Source organism: Dermacentor albipictus, unplaced genomic scaffold (assembly GCF_038994185.2).
Source record: "Dermacentor albipictus isolate Rhodes 1998 colony unplaced genomic scaffold, USDA_Dalb.pri_finalv2 scaffold_33, whole genome shotgun sequence".
NCBI lineage: Eukaryota > Metazoa > Arthropoda > Arachnida > Ixodida > Ixodidae > Dermacentor > Dermacentor albipictus.
In genome coordinates this window covers 2,236,089-2,257,270 of record NW_027225587.1, presented here as the reverse complement: position 1 = coordinate 2,257,270, position 21,182 = coordinate 2,236,089, and the positions used below count along the sequence as shown (strand labels likewise).

Genomic DNA, 21,182 nt, shown 5'->3' with positions numbered 1-21,182 from the left:
TCTGAGAGGTTAAGATCCATGCTTGGAGTGTTGCGCGCTGTAACACAAGAGTATCCGAAGGCCCTGTCTTTGATAACTGAAATTGCATCTCTTCGGGAGCAACGACGGCGGTCGATTATTTCAAGAATTTGTATTTCTTGAGCGCGAGCTGAGCAGTTCGAATAGTCTGCTGGGTGTTCTTCCCCGCAGAGGCAGCACTTTTGAGATTGAGTAGAGCATTCACTTGAAGAATGACCATCCCCACAGGTGCGGCAACGCAAGCTAGACTTACATCCCCCTGCGCTGTGCCCGAATCTCCAACAATTCTTACACTGGATTGGACGTGACGCAAGCGGCTCTACACGGAACACAAGAGGCCACACCTTTATTTCAGATGGACATGATGTGCCCACAGACGTTGCAATAACGGATTCTGTCGGAACCCCCTCGTTATTGGCCAGTCGATTGCAACGGTAGATGGCAATGACGCCTGCTGCGGATAGCTTGTCCAGGGTTTCAGTAGGACTTAATCGGGAGTCTACGCCCCGTACAAGACCCTTGGTGCACGCAAGGTGAGGCGGAATAAAAGCACTCACCGGGGTGGAAGCGAATGAAGTGCATTTCAAGAGGTCTTCTACACAGGTCTGGTCGGGTGAACGACACACTATACCTCCCCGTCCGAACGCTCGTACATCAGTGATGGTCTGGAAGTGGTTAGACGTGGCCTTGAGTGCCTTCTGGACAGCCTGTGGATTCGTGATCCTGATGGAGCCTCCATTGGTGGGCACAAGCGCCACAGGAATGGTGCTGACGCCACTGCGAAAAAATAAATCTATGGGCAATTCATTAGGTGGCAGGGATGCTGACCAGGCGGATCGCGCCTGGCCAGGAGAACTGGTCGACATCAGCTCAAGACGGCTGACGCAAAGAATGCCAATCAACCAGGAACTAAAATACGCTTATTGAGACACCTTAAACCACCCGATACTCAGCCAAAACACCACTGCAGGTCAACGAAACGGTCGCTCTGTCGAGGCAAGCAGGAACCAGGGACAACAGCGATGGCGGCTTCGGCTTCGGAAGCGATCACTTCATCCTCTCTCTATTAATAAGCACAAACGCGTGCAAACGCAAAATAGGTATCGCAAGAATTACGAACTGGGACAGGTGGAGACAGGCCCAGGCATCTACTGCAAATGCTATTACAGACCTAGAGGAATGGGATTAAGGGTGAGGTGCAAACTTTGAAAGCATTTACGAAAGAGGTCTGCACGACAGAAGATTGACCAGCGGTCGATCTGCACCTTCTACATTTATGGGAAGCAAGACACTCATTGAAAAAGAGATGGCAAAGACAACGGTTAAACCGCAAACGCAAGAAAAAGATGGAGGAGATAAACTAAAAGGCAGAATCCTACACCATATCTTTGGCAAGAAAGAACTGGAATAATCTCTACGATTGTATTCAGGGGAAGCTAGGTGTGGCAAAGACTTGCAAGCTCCTGCGTGTCCTAATCGATCCCAGCAGCAGCAAGTCGGCCACTAAAGACAGGCTCACGAAGACTGTACACATCATCACGGGTACGGACAGAGTTGATGGAAAAGCTCAAGACCAGGTATCTGTGCACGGTCCAAGTCATGGAACAACCGGTGTATTCTGGGCTGCCGAATTCCAAGCTGGACATCCCACTCACGAAAGATGAAATCAAAGCAGAAATCGTGGCCATGAGGAAAAATGCAGCTCCAGGTCCAGATCAAATAACAGCAAAGCTCTTATTTAACCTCAGTGATGACACCATTACCTCGCTGGTGGAATGCTTCAACGAGCAGCATTGGGCTACAGGAACGCTACCAATATCCTGGAAGACGGCCGAGGTTCGGTTCATTCCGAAGCCGAACAAACCCCTTGCACTGGATAATATAAGACCGATATCGGTGACCTCGTATTTGCGGGAGCTCATAGAGAGGTCAAAAATAACGTACAGCGCAAAGGACAAAGTCAGCAATAGACGATATGCACAGCGCTGTGTATGTCGTCTATCGCTGTCCTTGTTCTTTGCGCTATACATTATTTTTGATCATGAATTACCAACTAGCCCAAGCAACCACCCTAACTCATAGAGAGGGTCATCAACACGAGACTCAGTATATACTAAGAAAACAACCTCCTATCTAACACTCAATTCAGCTTTCGCCCGCTCCTATCGACGCAGGACGCCCTCTTGTACCTGTACAAAGACCTCCTTGAGACACCTCCCAAGTCACAGACAAGGGCCATCCTGGCACTTGATTTGAAAGCAGCATTTGATAACGTTCTGCATAAAAATATTCTGCAAAGCCTCGCCGACAACAACTGTAGCGCCAGAACCTACAACTATATCAAAAACTTCTCATCAGCGAGACAAGCCACTATAAACTTCGGTGGAATAAAATCAAATCCCATCACCCTAGGCCCGAGAGGAACTCCGCAAGGGGCGGTACTGTCACCCCTTTTGTTCAATTTGGTTATGAAAGATCTCCCAGGCATTCTCTCCGAAACCCGGGTATCCAACACACATTGAACGCGGACGATATCACTGTATGGCGCAACTCGGGAGTGACACAGAGATCGAGGAGCGTCTTCAAGCAGCAGCGGACACGGTGGACCGGTACGCCAGGAAGAGAGGCCTCCAGTGTGCGCCGGAAAAGTCCTAGTTGCTCATCCTGAAGAAACCGAGGACACCCCTGGCGCAGAACATCACAGTGTATATAGACAACCACTCAGTATCGAAACCCACGGAGATTAAGATCCTAGGGCTGTATATCCCGCAGGGGCGACAAAGCACCACGACTATGAAGAAGCTTACAACATCCACCGAGTAAATCCTCCGGATGATACATCCTATCAGAAATAAGCACCATCGCATGAAGGAAAGGGACACCATCCGCTTAGTGCAAGCTTTCGTGATCTCTCGGATAATGTACGGGACGGAATTCCCTAACCTTTCCAGGTCGGAAATTGAAAAGTTGGAGACTCATAAAAAAAGCCTACAAGACCGCGCTGGGGCTACCAAACTACACGCCAACGGCAAAGCTCATGGCTCTAGGAATACGTAATAACCCCAAAGAGATGTGGGAAGCACATTGCCTGTCACAACTCAGTAGGCTCGCACTCACAAAACCAGGTAGAGATCTGCTCAAAAAGATTCATAATAATCTGCCCTATACGATCGACCAAAGGGAAGAAGTACCACGTGGTGTGAGGAGACGCATCAACGTGTACCCCATTCCGCGGAACATGCAACCCGCATATAACATCGAAAGGAGAAAAGCAAGAGGGGAAGCCCTGCAAAAGAAATGGAACGAGCAACCTAACACCCTTTACGTGGATGCTGCAGGGCCAAAGAATGAAGTGATGACTATTGTGGTTTACACGCCTTCAGGATCGATGGTGAACTACGCCTCGATGAAAACATCCAACTCCACTCACGCAGATGAAGCAGCTATTGCACTAGCTATAGCATTTAATCCCAACGCCGAGGTGCTCACTTACTCCCAGAACGCCTGTCGCCACTTGAATAATAGATTAATTCGCAGGTCAGGGTTGCCATTGCTGATTAAGCATCCACCTAGCCAAGCCTCAGTCATCTGGTTTCCCGGTCACCTAGAACTACGAGGAGAAAACGAAGCCGCTCACAGGCATGCCCGAGCTCTTCTATACCTGGCGTCTCCCCCCCCCCCCCCCCGGTGACCTTGAAGAGAGCGGCGACCTAACTGCTTAAGCAGTGTATGCCGACAATCTCCCACCATACAGAACAGCCAGGAAGGAGTACCCAACACCACATAAATCCCCCAATGAGTTGGAAGAGAACACCCTTACGAGACTATAAACCCATACATACCCAACGCCAGCTAAGTTAAAGCAGTGATACCCTACATTATACTCCCCGCAATGCCCACACTGTGGAGAGAGCTAACCTCTACCACATGGTGTGGGCATGCTAATTTAATCCCATAGTTGACCCCATTCCAAATCGCTTAGAAGACTAGGCGGCCCGGACTAGGCGGCCCACCCCACGAGGTCTACCAATATTCTGCAAATAAAGATGTTTTCAATCAATCACTCAATCTCTTATATCACGCGACACATGTCACGTGCTTTCGTTTTCTTTTTCTCGCTCCGTTCAGTGAATTATTCACTTCTAGATACTTGTCATGTTGCCTGTTATTGTATGTACAATTATCTGGAGAAACAGGTGTGCTGCGGTACGATGTACATGAACGATAGGCTTGCGCGCTGGTCATGAAAAGAGCTCTTGGGATACGATAAACTCCAGCGCAATGAGCGTTTAAGGGGGTCGGTCCGCGCATGCGTGCTTAAAGAACGGAAAACTTAGCGTCGGAAAATTAAACTTGGCTAAGGAAACGATGGCAAAGGCATAGGGTGTGCGGCGATAGAGAGCAGCGTCCATTTGTCGACCGTATTTTCCTTCAGTTCTGTCGCCAAAACTATGTTTTATTTATCATTTGAGCTGTTGCGAACCGATTCAGGTCAATGTTCCTTTTGTTATGGTAAATGAATGATTGAGCACTCGAAACAAACAACCTGTACGCATTTAGGGAAGCTATAACATAACGCTATATTCGAATCTATTTCTATTCCATTCCATTTAAAAAAACCTACGAGACTTTGTGAAGTCTACGGGCGGGTCTTTCAAGCTTCGCGTTGATAAACTGTGCATGAACGATACTATATGCACGTACGACCCTGTTTCTGACACAATCACAGAATGTAGCCGATAGCAAAAATATAGAGCGGTTTCACACAAGTCAGCCAATCATCCGCAGCCCTACTGTGGTGGTACTACACAACCTCGGCTTTCTATATCATTCACCAACATACGTAGCATTTTTCGAAAGCGTACCGAACTGTGCTCATATCTACAAGATAGTAACTCGGACATGCTAACGTTGACTGAAACGTGGCTGCACACAGATATAGTAAACGACGAAGTCTTACCTGATTACAGCGATTTTGTTTTTTATCGGAATGACAGACCTAACAAAAGTAGTGGTGTGGTAATGATATCCATAAAAAAGTATATTTACTCTTTTGGTGTTAATATCTCATCACACTTAGAAATGTTATGGGTTTGCATCACGTGTTGATCATTTAAATCACTTGGCCCACCGCCCGATAGTTGAGACACTTTGGTGACCTATCTGCATGCCAACCTCGGAGGTATCAGGTTAAACTTCCTAAAAGCCGAAATCTTTTTATTCGGTGATTTCAATAACCCGAATATCAACTGGAGTACCTTAACTGCACCGGTTCATGACTCGAATAATTCGGTTGAACTAACCTTACACTTTTCCTTAACTCAACTAGTTCACGAACCTACGCGTGGTCTTAGCAATTAGTTGTTGTTCTCACATCGGCTCCCGACAAAGTAAGCCCGATCACCTTCACAGACGGTTTCAGTGATCACAAACTACTTCAGTTCACCATAAAAATGCCCTCGCACCAACCCAGTGTAACGTCCAAACATATCTTCGATTATAACAGGGCAAACTACGATGCAATTAACCTTGGGTTGCAGAAGTTCTCCATGTCTTTTCTGCAATCCTTTACGCAGTGATCTGGTATTGAAAACTCGTGCCATTTTAAAGAGGAATTAACTCAGTTGATGAACACTTATATAGCTCGTACGTGTTTTTGTGCTAGCTCATCTAAACCGTGGTACCACAGGAACCTTCGTACTTTAATGAACAAAAAAGCCACTTTTCTAAACAGCTAAATTCCCGCAGGGGCGTCTGCGTCAGTAGGCGTTTGGTTTGTTGCGACACCACGTACCCGAGCACACGAGGGTTGGACCCTCCCGCGTTTAACCGTGCGTGGCTTAGCCGTGTCCGGGGAAAAGGCGATCCTGAGGGTTAAGCCGATAGCGGGTTTTTGGACCTTTACGGCCCCTCAGTGAAGGCAACACACCCCTTAGGCCTCGGCTTCACGCAGACGGCACCCCCAGACTGACCTACCCGGGAAAATCGGTAGTTGCCTTTTCCTGTATCTCTCTCCCTCCAGCCTTCGTCTTTCTCTCACTTTTTCAACTTTCCTGTCTTCTCCTAGCTTCCGTTTACTTCCAGTATTTCCAGACAGCAAGGGTTAACCTTGTGTGAATAACCAACCCAGGTTGTCTCGTATTTGGTTGTAGTAATAACGTAGAGCTGGCGTTTGCAGGACCTGTTTTTACAGTCCCTGTAACGTCCCCTTGTAGGACTTCACGGTGGGTGGCTGGCGTTATTGCCGAAAATTCAATCCCTTTAGGTCAACCTCTTTCCCTCCGCTTCCTGATCGCCCTCACAAAAAGAGGGCGCATCGATGAAGTCTTCCAGTTCCTTGGACGTCAAAGACCAAACTTTCCACGTTACCATGTGATCCATTCAGAAAAATCCGATAAACAAGTACGAAACATTTCCCCTTCTCCGGTTTCCAAGTTCTTAACTGATGTCCTTGGTCTAAACTACAAGGTATCAGGGCTGGCAAGTGGTGATCTCCTGTTAGAGCTCCATGATCTGAAACAATACGAAAAGTTGCCCAGTCTAGTATCATTTGGGGATATTCCATTGACAGTAACTCCACACCGCACTCTGAACGCCACCCGCGGCGTTGTCTCGGATGACGATCTGCTTCAGCTGACAGAGGCTGAGCTCCTCGAGGGCTTCAGTGAGCAGAAGGTTGTCAATGTCCGAAGAATTAAAATGAGAAGGGATGGTAAAGAAATTCAAACGAAGCACCTGATACATTCGGTTCAAGTATCCTGCCCGAGTCTGTAGAGGCCGGGTACATCAAGCTCAGCGTCAGACCATATGTGCCAAATCCCCTAAGATGCTTCAAATGCCAGCGTTTCGGCCACAGTTCGCAGAGCTGCCGGGGCCGCCAAACATGTGCAAAATGCAGTGCCCTTGAACACGCCACTGAAGCTTGTGATAACTCTCTCCACTGTGTAAACTGTGACGGGGATCACGCCGCGTACTTGCGGTCGTGCCCCTCCTGGAAGAAGGAAAAAGAAATTGTAACCATAAAAGTAAAAGAAAACATATCAAAACATACCTGCCAAAGAAAAGCTTTGCCGAAGTGGCGCGTCAGGGTGCAGCACCACAACGGCCTCCGGCGCCTATCCGACCCAGAAACAGTGAGTAGGCAGTCACGCCATCTGCCCCCGCAGCGGTTGCAGCTAGCGCTGCTCCGTCAACCGAGGAGAAGGAATCATCGACCCCGAAGGTGGGCGCACCCGAGGCTGCCTCAACCTCCCAGGTCCCTTCCAGCGCTGGCAACAGCCGGCACAGCCAAATCCCTCAGGGAGTCCCATCCACCTCCGGGCTGGTGGGCGCAGGGGTCTCGCCTTCCGAGGTGAGCGCGTGTCCGGCGCCTCACAAGAGGCAATGGACACAACACCTATCCCCACGGCGCTCCAAGCGCCCAAGGAGCGGCGAGGCTCCCTCGAACGCTTCAAAAAAGGCAGAACCCCGGTTACAGGGCCTCGCAAGAGCTCTGTAATCTGAGGCATCACTTCCGTTGCCGTAAACACAGCACAAATTCACTTTAAATATGGATACACAAATCATACAATGGAATGTCAGAGGTCTTCTGAAAAACCTTGATGATGTACAAGAACTCATCTACCAACACAATCCAAAAGTGCTGTGTTTACAGGAAACACACCTAAAATCAAAACACACAAACTTTCTCCGACAGTATATAACTTTTCGCAAAGATCGCGATGATGGTGTCGCATCATCGGGCGGTGTTGCCATTGTCATCCATAAAAGCATTGCGTGTCAACCTTTACAGCTACAAACGCCTCTTGAAGCAGTGGCGGTTCGAGCTGTTCTTCTAAACAAACTTATCACTATTAGCTCTCTTTACATCCCCCCACATCACAAATTAACGAAACATGAATTCCAATCCTTTATAGATCAATTGCCAGAGCCTCATGTTGTTCTGAATGATTTCAATGCACACAGCAGCTTGTGGGGAGACTCTTGTATCGATGCGCGAGGTTGTCTCGTTGAAGAATTCCTTTTTTCGTCCGGTGCGTGTCCGCTGAATAAGAAGGAACCCACTTATTACTGTCTCGCAAACAGAACCTTTTCTTCAATTGATCTTAGCCTAGTTTCCCCGTCAATACTGTCTGAACTCGAATGGCAAGTTAACAACAATCCTTACGGAAGCGACCACTTCCCAAAACTGCTTAGAACACCTGAAGTAAAGGAATATCCACCGCAGGCTCTTAGGTAGAAAATTGACACTGCCGACTGGGAAAAATTCCGAACTCTTTCTTGTATTTCGTGGAATGACATGTCTTCGCTAGAAATTGACGCTGCTGTCGAATATTTTACAGCCTTCATAATAGATGCCGCATCTAAATGTATATCACAAGTAAATGGCCTGTCGTGCAAACGGCGTGTCCCGTGGTGGAACGACGATTGTAGGATCGCACGTAAAAATCAGAACAAAGCGTGGGGGTTGCTACACGCCTACCCCACTGCGGAGAATCTTATTAACTTTAAAAAAGTAAAATCACAAGGCAGGCGAACCCACCGACAGGCCAGAAGAGAAAGCTGGCAAAAGTTTTTATCGGGCATCAACTCTTATACAAAGGAAGCGAAAGTCTGGAACAGGGTTAACAGGATACAAGGACGACAAACTTATTCACTCCCCCTGGTAAACACACAAGGCGATACCCTGCTTGAACAAGCAGACTCACTTGGGGAGCACTGTCAGAGCGTGTCAAGTTCCACCAATTACTCCAAACCCTTTCTCAAATTTAAACAAATAGAAGAATGCAAGCCACTCATAAGAAAGTGTCGGCAGAATGAACCGTTCAACCGCCCCTTTAGTATTGCAGAGTTGAGAGCTGCCTTGAGCGCATGCAAGAGCTCTGCTCCGGGATCTGATAGAATCATGTACGAAATGCTGAAAAACTTACACAATGACGCGCAAGTTACACTACTTACACTTTTCAACACTATCTGGGACGCAGGGTACCTACCGACCGCATGGAAAGAAGCCATTGTGGTCCCTGTTTTAAAACAAGGCAAAGATCCTTCCTCAGTGGCAAGCTACCGCCCGATAGCCCTCACAAGTTGCATGTGCAAGGTATTTGAAAAAATGATAAATCGGCGACTCATCCATTTCCTTGAACAGAACAAAATGCTTGATCCCTATCAGTGTGGCTTCCGAGAAGGGCGCTCCACAACTGACCATCTTGTACGTATTGAAGGAAATATCCGGGACGCCTTTATACATAAACTGTTCTTCTTATCGATATTTCTCGATATGGAAAAGGCGTATGACACAACGTGGCGATACGGGATCTTGCGAGATTTATCAGAAATGGGCATTCATGGTAGTATGCTAAACGTAATAAAAAGCTACCTGTCCAATCGCACTTTCCGGGTAAAAGTTGGCAATGTTCCGTCACGTCCTTTTACACAAGAAATTGGTGTACCCCAGGGTGGCGTGCTCAGTTGCACACTCTTTATTGTTAAGATGACAACACTTCGTGCATCCTTACCACCGGCTATATTGTATTCCGTCTATGTGGACGGCATTCAAATAGGTTTTAAATCCTGTAACTTCGCAGTGTGCGAGATACATGTACAGCATGGTTTGAACAAGGTGTCAGGGTGGGCAGAGAAAAATGGATTTAAAATCAATCCTCATAAGAGTTCTTGTGCTTTGTTTACAAGAAAGAGATGCCTGGTTCCGGATCCTTGTTTAGAACTGTGGGGACAACAGATACCTGTAAACAAAGAGCACAAATTTCTAGGTGTTATACTTGACAATAGACTCACTTTCGTCCCACACATTAAACATCTTAAAGAAAGTTGTCTTAAAACAATGAACCTAATGAAACTTCTATCCCAGACTACGTGGGGTAGTGACAGGAAGTGCCTAATGAATCTCTATAAGAGCCTAATCCGGTCACGTTTAGATTACGGTGCCGTGGTATTATAACTCTGCCGCCCCGAGCGCGCTAAAGATGCTTGACCCTGTTCACCATCTAGGTATCCGCTTAGCCACGGGCGCTTTCAGAACAAGCCCGATTGAAAGCTTATATGCCGCATCGAATGAATGGTCTCTCCACCTACAGAGATCATACATTGGCTTTACATATTTTGCATTTCCTTAAAGTGCGATCTAACCCTGAACATCCATGTTTTGATATTGTTACCGATATGACGTGCGCTACACTTGTCAGCAATCGTCCCTCCATAAGACAGCCTTTCTCGCATCGTGTGAGGGAGCTTGGTCATGAAATGCATGTCCCACTCCTCGAGCTCCGCATAATGCATCCAACCAAGTTGTTACCACCTTGGGAGTGGCAGATCATAGAATGTGACATATCCTTTTTAGAAGTAACAAAACATGCACCCGAGATCGAAATCAGAATGCATTTCCTAGAACTCCAGCACAAGCATTCCTGTGCAGAGTTCTACACAGACGCTTCGAAGTCAAATACCGGGGTATCCTATGCAGCCGTCGGCCCGTCCTTCTCGGAATCCGACGTACTGCGTCCGGAAACAAGCATATTTACGGCCGAGGCCTACGCATTACTCTCTGCTGTAAAGCATATAAGAAAATCAAAACTTCCAAAAGCAGCGATCTATACAGACTCCCTAAGCGTCGTGAAGGCCTTGATGTCAATCTATACACACAAAAATCCTGTATTTAATGAAGTCGACACCGTCTTGTGTAAAGCGTACATATCTAACCAGCGTATCATTATATCCTGGGTGCCTGGCCACAGCAGCATTGAGAGTAAAGTTCTGGCGGACGAGATGGCCACGTCAATCGCATCGCAAGCTGTTAACCCCACCGCTGCGGTGCCTGTCACAGATCTGAGACCTTTGCTGCGAAGGAGATTGCGAGACCACTGGTAACGCACGTGGGACGCGGAAACGGATAGTAAGCTCCACCTGATAAAACCACAGTTAGGATTCTGGCCCTCTACTACAAAATCGCGCCGAACAGATGTCCTATTCTGTCGTCTCAGAATAGGACACACGTTTGGCACCCATAATTTTCTTCTCACCGGAAGTGAGCCTCCAACCTGTGGTAGATGCGGGGAGAGGCTGACCGTACTCCACGTCCTCCTGGAATGTCGGGAAGCCGAATCTGAGAGAAAGATACATTTTTCATCAGCATACCGACAGCACATTCCTCTTCATCCTGCAATGCTTCTTGGTCCAGAACCGCTTTTTAATACAGACACAGTATTAGGTTTCATCAGAGAGGTAGTCTTACATGTTATTAGTCCCATGCATTCGTAGCGCCTCCTCTCTCCAGAGGATGCCACTGCGATAATTATTTTGCATAGCACATGCCTCCAGGTCCTTGTGTTTCAAGGGCCCGAAGGAGGCACTAGTGCTCTATCATTTCTTATAATCTGCTATATTTTACCTATCGTATCATTCTTTTTAAATGCATCTAAATGTTCATAGTACAAGTCATTCGTCATCGCCGTAATTTTATTATACAGATTTTGCGTATATTTTAAGGCCCCTTTACAGCCACGTCACACCAACTTCATAGTAATCATAAGTACATTGCAAACCCATTAGCACGGGCATGGCGCTCTTTGGCCATACCTGGCCCTTGCGCCAAAAAAACCCATACATCATCATCATTAAACAGCTAAGGGCGGACAAAAAGCAAGAGGGCGGACAGTGTTGCTTGGCTTCAAGCCTGAAAATTAATGCGGAAAAGACACTCTGCGCAGTTGTTGGCTACAAAGCGTGAAAAACTAAAGGCCTTGCATTAGAAAAAAAAAGATGCATGTCAGTGATAGTGACGTCTTCTACATTAAAACATTTGGAGAGTAGAGAGGGATAAGTAGAGGGGTGAGCTCTTTGCCAACAACTTTGCTGACTTGGCTTACGGACACAGTCGTTGCTACGGGGACACGGTAAGAGAAAATAAAGAGAGAGGGAGAGGAAACAAGAAAATCACCCTCCTTTAGGTTTTACTTTTGTTTAGTCATTTGCGATGCGCACAAAAAGAAAAAAAAAGAAGAGAAGTAGATAATTACGCAAGGGGGAAATGTAAAGCTGGCAGGGTTTTACATATATTTCTTTAGCGCTGCATACTACCAGTAAAGAGACTAGTAAAGCAATACGTGACAGAACCATTTGCAAGAGCTGAGCAGGGCTGTCTGCAGGCACTGACGTCTCAGACAAGCCTTTATTTTTTCATTCCGCTTTGTTAGTAGTTAAGACGAGTCTGGAAAGAAAACATGAACACCGTTGCACGAGCCTTCTTGCAGTCCAATCTTGCGCTTTTTGACCGCTGCGACATAACTACGATTTAGCCCAGCGATTTCTCCATACGCAGGCGTTAGAGTGCAAGAGATCTGCCTTTTTGGAGATATTCCAAGTTCCACCGCCGCCCTAGCGTTATAAAGCAAGAGGCTTGCGCGTTGCGCGGTATAAATATTTCTTTAGTGAACACTTGCGTACGAACTACACACGTGGTGATGGTCGGGTTGGTGGATCTTTCGCCTGTCGTCGCGCCTTTATGCACACTGGCCACGTCGCGCACGCTGGCATGGACGGCAGCGTTACTTGTTGTAGTATGGCTTTTCAAGAAGCGGGCTCTGATTTGGCTTCGAACATGGCTGACGCTGAGGCCAGTTCCGGGACCCTGGGATTGGATACCGTTCTGGTTCCTGGCCTGTGTGTTGTGGCGAAATAGGAGACGGCTAGACAAAGAGAACTTCACAGCAGGTAAGCTTCACTTGGGAGGGCAGACCTAGCGACATCATAGCATGGTTTTGTTGTTGTTGCCTCGACGCAGTGCACATACTCACGAGGGGGATTGGCCACACTGTAGGTAGTGAAGTAAACACGGAGCGGAGAACTAAGCGAACCGACACAGCAACAATCGAAATTAAGAGAAATGCACGACTCAAGCATAACAAAATTTTGATAGAGTTTTCTGAAGAGGTGTGCTACATTTCATTCATTTTATTGCCATCATAGAGCCGGTGTGAGTAAAGTTGAGAGAGGGGAACAAGATAGAGGATTGTGAGAAGAAGGAATAGCTTTTCGTGAATGATATTTTCGTGAACTTGGTTATGCAAAGTGGCCGTGTTAGAAGTTGCTCTAATCACAGTTGCTGCAATGCGGTCGGGGTATAAGACAAAACAGGGAGAGAGCTAAACAAGATAACCACATTCATTCAGGTCTTGCATTTATTTGGCCGATTGCTTGCACAAACAAAAAAACAGGTATGATGAGATGGAACTGCGCAGTATGAGCAAGAACGTTTGTAACGAGGTTGAGACCCTCGAAAAGGGAGAAAATCACTGACCTACGACACATGGTCAGCGTTGCCTGACGCAAGGATACACTCTTGTTGGCAGACGTCAGCATAAAATTATTCAAAGGTGAGTAGGTAAGTATAATTACGAGTACGTGAGAGTGCGACGTACAACTACTGTGTGGGCTGTTACTATAGCGTGGTGTAGTCAAGAATGTCGCTTTGGAGCCTGAATTAGGTCACCGTTAAGAATTAAGGCGAACCTGGAAACGCAACAACACATTCCAGTCATTTTTTACTTCCTCGTGCTTAAATTTATCTTGATAGCAGATCTATGGTAGAGTGTATTTGCCGCGTGTTGATAACACTCGTCGACGACAGACGATATTTCTGCCGCAGTGTTCGATGCAGGAGCTGTAGATGACGTCATCTAATTTGCGTTTAGGTCGTTTAGGTTGGCCTGTGTCCTGGGTGCCGCTATGTTATTTGTCTGCAACTCGACCCACCGACAGTAAAACCGCTTAACGTTGCTGACATCTTTGTGAATTGTGGAGACGGGTTTGCACAAGGCTTACCCTACGAACGACGGTCAGAGAAGGGCTCGACGCTCCGACACTCCGCAACGCGCAGAGGCGCTATGGCATTGTTCCTCGGCTCTCCGACACGTCGCAGAGAAGGCTCCAGAGTCAGATGGCCAACAAATGCGGGTTTATTCACCCCAACTACAGCACAGTGCGAAAGTCACGGCGCTTGCGGACAAAGGCTCATCGCAAGACCGATCCAGTACGCCCGCCCGCTGGGCTAGGGCTAACCAGGAAGTGTATTTACAATTACTAGTAGGTACAGCGGGGCGTGGCACTTTCGCAGACGCCGGAGGTTTGCGCGCATGAGTGATTAAGAGCGGGTGCGAGAGAGGAAATGTGGGGACTTTTACTCCTTGAATATATGACTCGGCTTAGGCACTACGGAGGAGTTTCTTAGCGCGTGTTGTATGCGTTTGTCCCTATAGGCGTGCCGGCAGAAGTCGCATGACACGGTAGTGCTGAACATAGCGTTGCAAGTTGGCGGCTGGACGTAATTATATTTATTCAATCGTGTTTTTTACTAATTGAAACAGCGTGTCATTATTTCGCTTTATTGGCGGCACCTGCTGGACACCCAAGGAATAGCGTGGGGATCAAAGCTGGAAGCAGGGTGGCCCGTGGGTAGGGGCCGTGGTGGCCGAAGCGTGCCAGGGGGTGTTCACATAAAAAATTGGCTGTCCGCGATGGCGGACAGCCGGTCTTATACATCCCTGGCCGGGGCAGAGTGAAGGCGAAAACGCTATACCTGCCGCGGTGGACTCAGAGGCTGTGGCGTTCTGCTGCTAAGCACGAGGTCACATGGTTCGATCCGTGGCTACGGTGGTCGAATTTACATAAAGGCGAACTGAAAAAAAAAACGAAAAAAACATGGTGTACCTATATTTAGTTGCACGCTAAAGAACCCCAGGTGCCCAAAGTTAACCCGAAGCCCTCGACCACGGCGTCTTCATAGCTATGTTTTGCTTTTGGATGTTGGACCACATAACTTTATTTCATTTTTGATGTTCTGCGCCACCGGGCGTAAAAGCGTGCACAGAAAATTTTACGATGGTCTGAAAAGGCAGTGCATATACAATTGCGTTGCCTGGTTCCGTTAAGAAGCTGGCTCGCACTTTCTTTTCTTTCTTTTGAATTCCGTGCACTGCAGACGGGTTGAAAATTGCGGCCACGTATTGCAAGAGTGCCCTCGTCTAGAAATCCCTTACGAATTCGTGCCAGACCTTCTAGCGAGTTAGCGAGTTAAGCGCGTCTGGGTGTTTACCCCAGACTGACTTGCACTACGACACGCTTTGCGTATTGCCACCGACTAACGACCTTGGTTTCTCTCTCTCTCTCTTTCTCGTTTCCCTTGCCGCGTGCGGCTACCTGTCGCATATGTTGAGATTCGCCGTCACTATATACCCGAGAAGCTGCTTTCGCAAAGTCATACATACGGCGCAGGCACTCGCTCGTTTCGTAGGAGCTCTGTAGTAAGTAGAGCCGTACTTGCATGCGGCTAGATACGGCATGCCCTAGGTGACACTGCCTCTTGGGTAGTGCTGCAATATGCAAAATAAGTTTGGGAAAACTGTGTTTGCGTCCGTATGAATGTTTGCGTAGGTGTACGATCACAAAAAAAAAAAAATCAACTGGTTAACATAATATTCTGCTGCACCGCATAATACAGTGTACAACAGTGACTTGTTGCGGCTTAGCGTGATTGTCCACACATACATGCATGCATACATATACATACATAGAAAATAATAGAGGTGTGAGAATATTCGACGTTTAGAACGAATTCTGAGGTTATTACGTGCCAAAAGCATGATTTGATTGTGAGGCACGTCATATAGTGTCGGACTGCGGAATTATTTTAACCATCAGGGGATCTTTAACTTGCCCCCAATGCACGGTACACGGGCGTTTTTGCATTTCGTCCCCATATGCCACAATCATACCCCATGCCACGACTTAGTGCTTAGTAGCGCAAGAATAAAGCCGTTTGAGCCACCACGCGGATCAAAATTTTGAAGATGAATTGAATAGTCGGCTTTTTGATTCGTTTCGGTTCGAAAATTCACTATTAGAAATTCTGGAATATTCTTTTCTGTTCGAATGTACGAATCACAACACTTGCAATGCAAGTGATGGTTGTTCCAAATTATTCTGCTGTGGCGTGGTCGCGGTTGTATTGCAGAGGCATAGGTTCCTTAGCGAACCTACGGGGCAGATCGCTTCTGCTGAGTAATTTGTTGTCAATCAACAAGAATGGCCCCACTTTTGAACAGCCTATTTGCGAAGGTGCCTTGAACTAGACAAATCTATTTGTTATTTAGTCAGTCTTAGCGTGCTTCCATACCTTAAAAACAATGTGAGGTGCTGTCGTATCATACTGTTCTTCAACAAACTTTAATTCATATTTTTGTCCGCCAAAAATAACAATTACGAGAAAGCAGAAGAGTCAGCTTCAAGAGAGTGGTTATCCCGGCTCTTCTATAAACAACCTTTTTTCTTTTGTTTATTATTACTTTTTTCCTTGTGTGAGCTCGTTTCATACGGCATTCTCTGGCACGTGTTAACATCCGACAAAATATGAGGGAAGGTTCGAGCGCACGCGCTTACGGCGGGGGCCAGCTTCTCCGCAGCACGACTTGACGGCTGTGTGGGCAACGCGTTCCCCCCCTCACCGCACCCCACCCCGACGCCTTTTTTTTTTTTCTTCGCATCTGTGACTATACATAACATGATTGCGCAAGAGGAAAGACGTCTAGTATGTGTCTACTGCCACCCGGATCGCGACGTTATATAGCTGGAGGCCGCCAACTAAAGGAATGCGAAGAGTTGTTTTCAACGCCGCTCACGACCCGCACGTAGCGATGGCTGCGCTATTCGACCCTGACTCGTCAGTCTGTCTCTAATTGAACTTGGCACCCCGAAAGCGCTTGTATGGACCGCGGCATTGCTGACTGTAGCATGGCTTATGACAAGTCTGTACGTTCCGCAATGGCTACGGATATGGCTGGCATTGCGGTCACTACCCGGACCTTGGGATTGGGTACCGTTGTGGTTTTCGGTCCATGTGGTCTGGGCCAATCGGAACCGGCTGGGGACAGATGACTACACCGCAAGTGGGTTCAAGGCAGCACGGTTGTCCGGATGCGTGTTTATTAACGAATATTCAGAGCAGCTGGCGGTTACAGCGCCGCCCTGCGGCGTGAAGCGGCTCGATACCAATCATGAACGCCAACATTGCCAAAAGCCGTCTTTTTGTTTGTTTTATAACGCAGCAAAGCCGCACACTGCTTTAGCCCAGGAAAGAATGGTTCGGAGCCACGCTTATTTCGGTGTTATCTTGTTCTTGATTTACGGCATAATCTTAGTTTTCTAGTATTGCATCCCATTTCAGTATTTCATAATTATCAAAGCACCTTCCAGGTTGTGTAGCACCGTTCAGATAAGCTTCAGTGAAGCTATTTTGTCTGTAAGGGCTGCGGGAAAAGCATTAACGACCGTTTTAGGACATCACAGGTGGGCGCAACACGTATCCTATTGCTTAATTTGTTAGTTTTGTGGCTGCAGGACCGCTCTAAAGAACTTGTTTATAATTAGTTTGTTTATTTTACTGCACAATCATGTTAAGTGCACTAGATGCTTTGTCTGACTTTGCTAAGTCCCTGGCCGATACACCACCTGGCAGCACCAAGGAAGTCACAAAAGTTTTGATGGAATTGACTACGCAGTTTGTTTAAGCAATGTTTGATCTGTCTAGCACGATTAAGAATCAGGACCCAGTACCAATGCTATCAAGACTGAATTGATCGCTGTGACAAAGCCAATGGGACACAATAATTAGAGTTTTGAAACTTCAGAACCGAAATGAAGATATTACGTTCGGAACTTCCTGAAGTAAAGGATCGCAGCATAGAATGCTAAAGAGACAACCTCAAGCTAAGTAAGGAACTGAAAGAAACTAAGAAGCAGTTAAATGAGCTGAAACAGTTAGTAGAAAGGCAGAAAAATTCAACTTAAGGGAGTCCCACAGACACCTGATGAAGACCTTGCCCAGACTGTCAAGAAAATTGCAAAGTCGTTTGGCATAAAGCTTGGCCAGAACACTCTCGGTGCTCTTCATCGTGTAAAAACTCGAGGAACTGGACCACCGAACGTGGTTACGAAATTTCTTCTAGGTCGACACGGGACAGCGTCTTGGAGGCTGCTAAAAAACACAGACTGAATAGGTCGGCCCTTGGGTTTGACGGAAACGAGCCGATGCTCGTGAACCAACACCTCTGCCCCCAAAACAAGGTGCTACTTGGAAAGGCCATACAGAGAAAACCGGAGGAAAACTGGAAGTTTGTGTGGGTGACTGATGGCAAGGTTCTCATGCGAAACAAGAACGAAAATTCGCGCGTTTTTCATGTGACATGTGAGGACGACCTCAGCAATGTGGCATAATTAATTTTCTCGTATCGCTACCTTAATACCAAGTGCTACTATGTCTCATACAAAATTACAAGATAACAACATACGCACTCACAGAAGTGTGTCACTACCCATAGCAACACTCACAGCACAAGGAAAAATGTGAATCTTCTTCTCACGTTCGTAACTCAGCAGCCGCAACGATTTGACGTCATCGATGTCACTGAAACGTGGCTAAAGAAGAGCGAAAATATTGTCATTCCTGATTACACAGTGTCATCGCAGCCGCGTGATTCTTCCGTGGGGGAGGCGTTGCTCTCTTTATGAAAAATGAGCATTCACTTACAAGCTTCCGTCGCTTTCGTACTGCACACGTGCCATTGTATCCTTATTCATCTGGCTAGAATGCTCACTTAAAGTCGGTGTAGTTTATCGTCCACCGAAATGCTTGCTTTGTCTCCTTTCTTGATATACTTGAAACGATGTTTAATGTAGTAACAAAAAATATGAAACAGTTGGTTGTTGGCGATATGAACAGTGATTCCAGTAGTTCAGCCAATGATAAATATATGTATTTATTAAAGTCGCATCACTTTCGCAATCTCGTCACGGTACCCACACGAATAACGATCACCTCTGCTACTTCGATCGATCATGCATCAACAAATTCTGAGGACAATAGTTTTGCTGCTGTATATGATAAGCCTATTACAGATCACTTGCCAATATTTGTCTCTGTTGATAATGTAAAGAAGAAAACACATGATGGGCCGAGGTTTGTGACAAAAATAGAGTACGCGGTTTAAGGAAATATTATTCTTGCTAATAATTTAGTTGGTATATACAATGACGACATAAGTACAGAAATTTTAAACTTGATTTCAGTTCTTAAAGATGCAGTCATCAATGCGTAACAAATTTGTTGAAATAATGAGAGCGAATAAAAAGAATAATTATGCATGTAAAATAGAACAGGCGAACGGCAATTCGAAAAAAAACTAGCAAAATTGTGAAGGAAGTCGTTGGCAGTTCTCGCGCGCCTGACGTCACTGATAGCAACATGGTTGAAACAGTTAACGCCTATTTTTCTTCCATTGACCCAAATTTAGCTGAAAAATTTATGGAGCCTACTAATCAACGTAGTCTTTCAAATTCTAATACTGATTCTTTTGTAATGTGCGACATCGATCTTGAAGAAATCAGATCTATAGTTCTGGGAATACCAACAAACAAGTCGGCAGGATTAGATGGGATAATTATAAGGCTTGTTAAAGAGAATATCGATGTTCCCTGATCAGTTTTATGCTGTCTATTCAACCATTCAGCAGAAGTAGCAGTGTGTCCATCCTGTTTAAAAACGGCAAAGGTTGTTCCCATATACAAAAATCACCATCGCTCTCACGCGGCGAATTAAATGCCAATCTCCGTTTTGAGTATATTTAACAATTTCTTTTAACAACTTCTTGCCAACCGTTTTCATCAATATATTTCAAAGCATAACGTGCTGTCTCCTCAGAAACACGGTTTGAGACCAAATTACTCTACCTCCACTGCCGTGACGGCCCTTACTCAATTAATAAACACAGCGCTGAATGACAATGAGTTAGTAGGAGTTATTTTCTTAGATCTCAAAAAAAAAACATTCGATACCGTTGATCACAGTGTACTACTAGACAAATGAACAAATTACTGTTTTTGGGGGGGGGGGTGTGTTTGAGCTACTTTCAAATTACCTTCAGGATCGTCAGCAAGCAGTGGTAATGAATGCTATCACGTCTTCTATGCGGTACTTGCGCACCGGTGTTCCTCAGGGGTCGGTGCTCGGACCTTTGCTTTTTACCTTATATGTGAACCACTTGCTGCACATATTGGAATATTCTAACTTGCTGATGTATGCTGACGATATATGTATATAGTTACTGCTAATATTCCAGCTGATGTTTAGGTGAAAGCAAACGCCGAATTAAAACATATTGCCCGATGGTTATCAAATAGCAGACTAAGCGTTAACATAAAAAAAGACTAAATATGTCGCCTTCCGCTCCAGGTGGAAATCTGTAAACAACAATGAAATTAAACTAGTAATCAACAAGTCTGAGATTGAACAAGTATCTTCATTTTACGTACCTTGAAGTCATTATATATATGCACTTACACTGGCAAAAGCTGATTCGACGTATTTGCTCCAAAGTAGCTTCAGGATGTGAAGCTCTTGCTCAGGATCGCAATTACCTTGGTACCACCACGCTACGAATGCTTTACTTTACTCTTATTATTTGTCACCTCTCATATTGCATTGAGTCTTGAGGAGGCACGTACCGAACTAATCTGGACCTGGTAAGCCGACTGCGAAAACGTGCTGTGAGAATCATAAATAATTCTAAACATAATGATCCTAGCAAGCCTTTGTTCAATAGATCGCAGATTCTGCCATTCGACATCTTATGGAAAATAAATACAGCACCATATGTGTACATCCCTGTAAGTTACAGTCACCCTTTTCATGTGCCGTTGTTTCGCGCGCCTTCTCGTTATACTAGACAGAGACCTTTTGATAATTTAAGTATACATCCTACCAGGCACGTACCCAGGATTTTTTTTCGGGGGGGGGGGGGCCACCACCTCCATCATCATCATCATCATCATCATCATCATCATCATCATGTTTTATGTCCACTGCAGGACGAAGGCCTCTCCCTGCGATCTCCAATTACCCCTGTCCTGCCGCCAACCGATTCCAACTATCACTCGCGAATTTCCTAATTTCATCGCACCATCTATAGTTTTCTGCCGTCTTCTATTGCGCTTCCCTTCTCTTGGTACCCATTCTGTAACCCTAATGGTCCAACGGTTATCTAACCGGCGCATTACATGACCTGCCCAGCTACATTTTTTCCTCTTGATGTCAATTA

The 21,182-nt window shown here is 46.2% G+C and overlaps 1 protein-coding gene across 1 annotated transcript in view; it reads left to right on the top strand.

Moving 5' to 3' along the window:
• The first annotated feature begins 12,490 nt into the window (after positions 1–12,490).
• LOC139052769 (cytochrome P450 4V2-like) overlaps positions 12,491–21,182 on the top strand; it is a 59,713-nt gene continuing 51,021 nt past the window's right edge. The window contains exon 1 of the mRNA XM_070529849.1: positions 12,491–12,747. Coding sequence (XP_070385950.1) covers positions 12,498–12,747 — 250 coding nt within the window. The 5' untranslated portion in view covers positions 12,491–12,497. The remainder of the gene's footprint in view (positions 12,748–21,182) is intronic.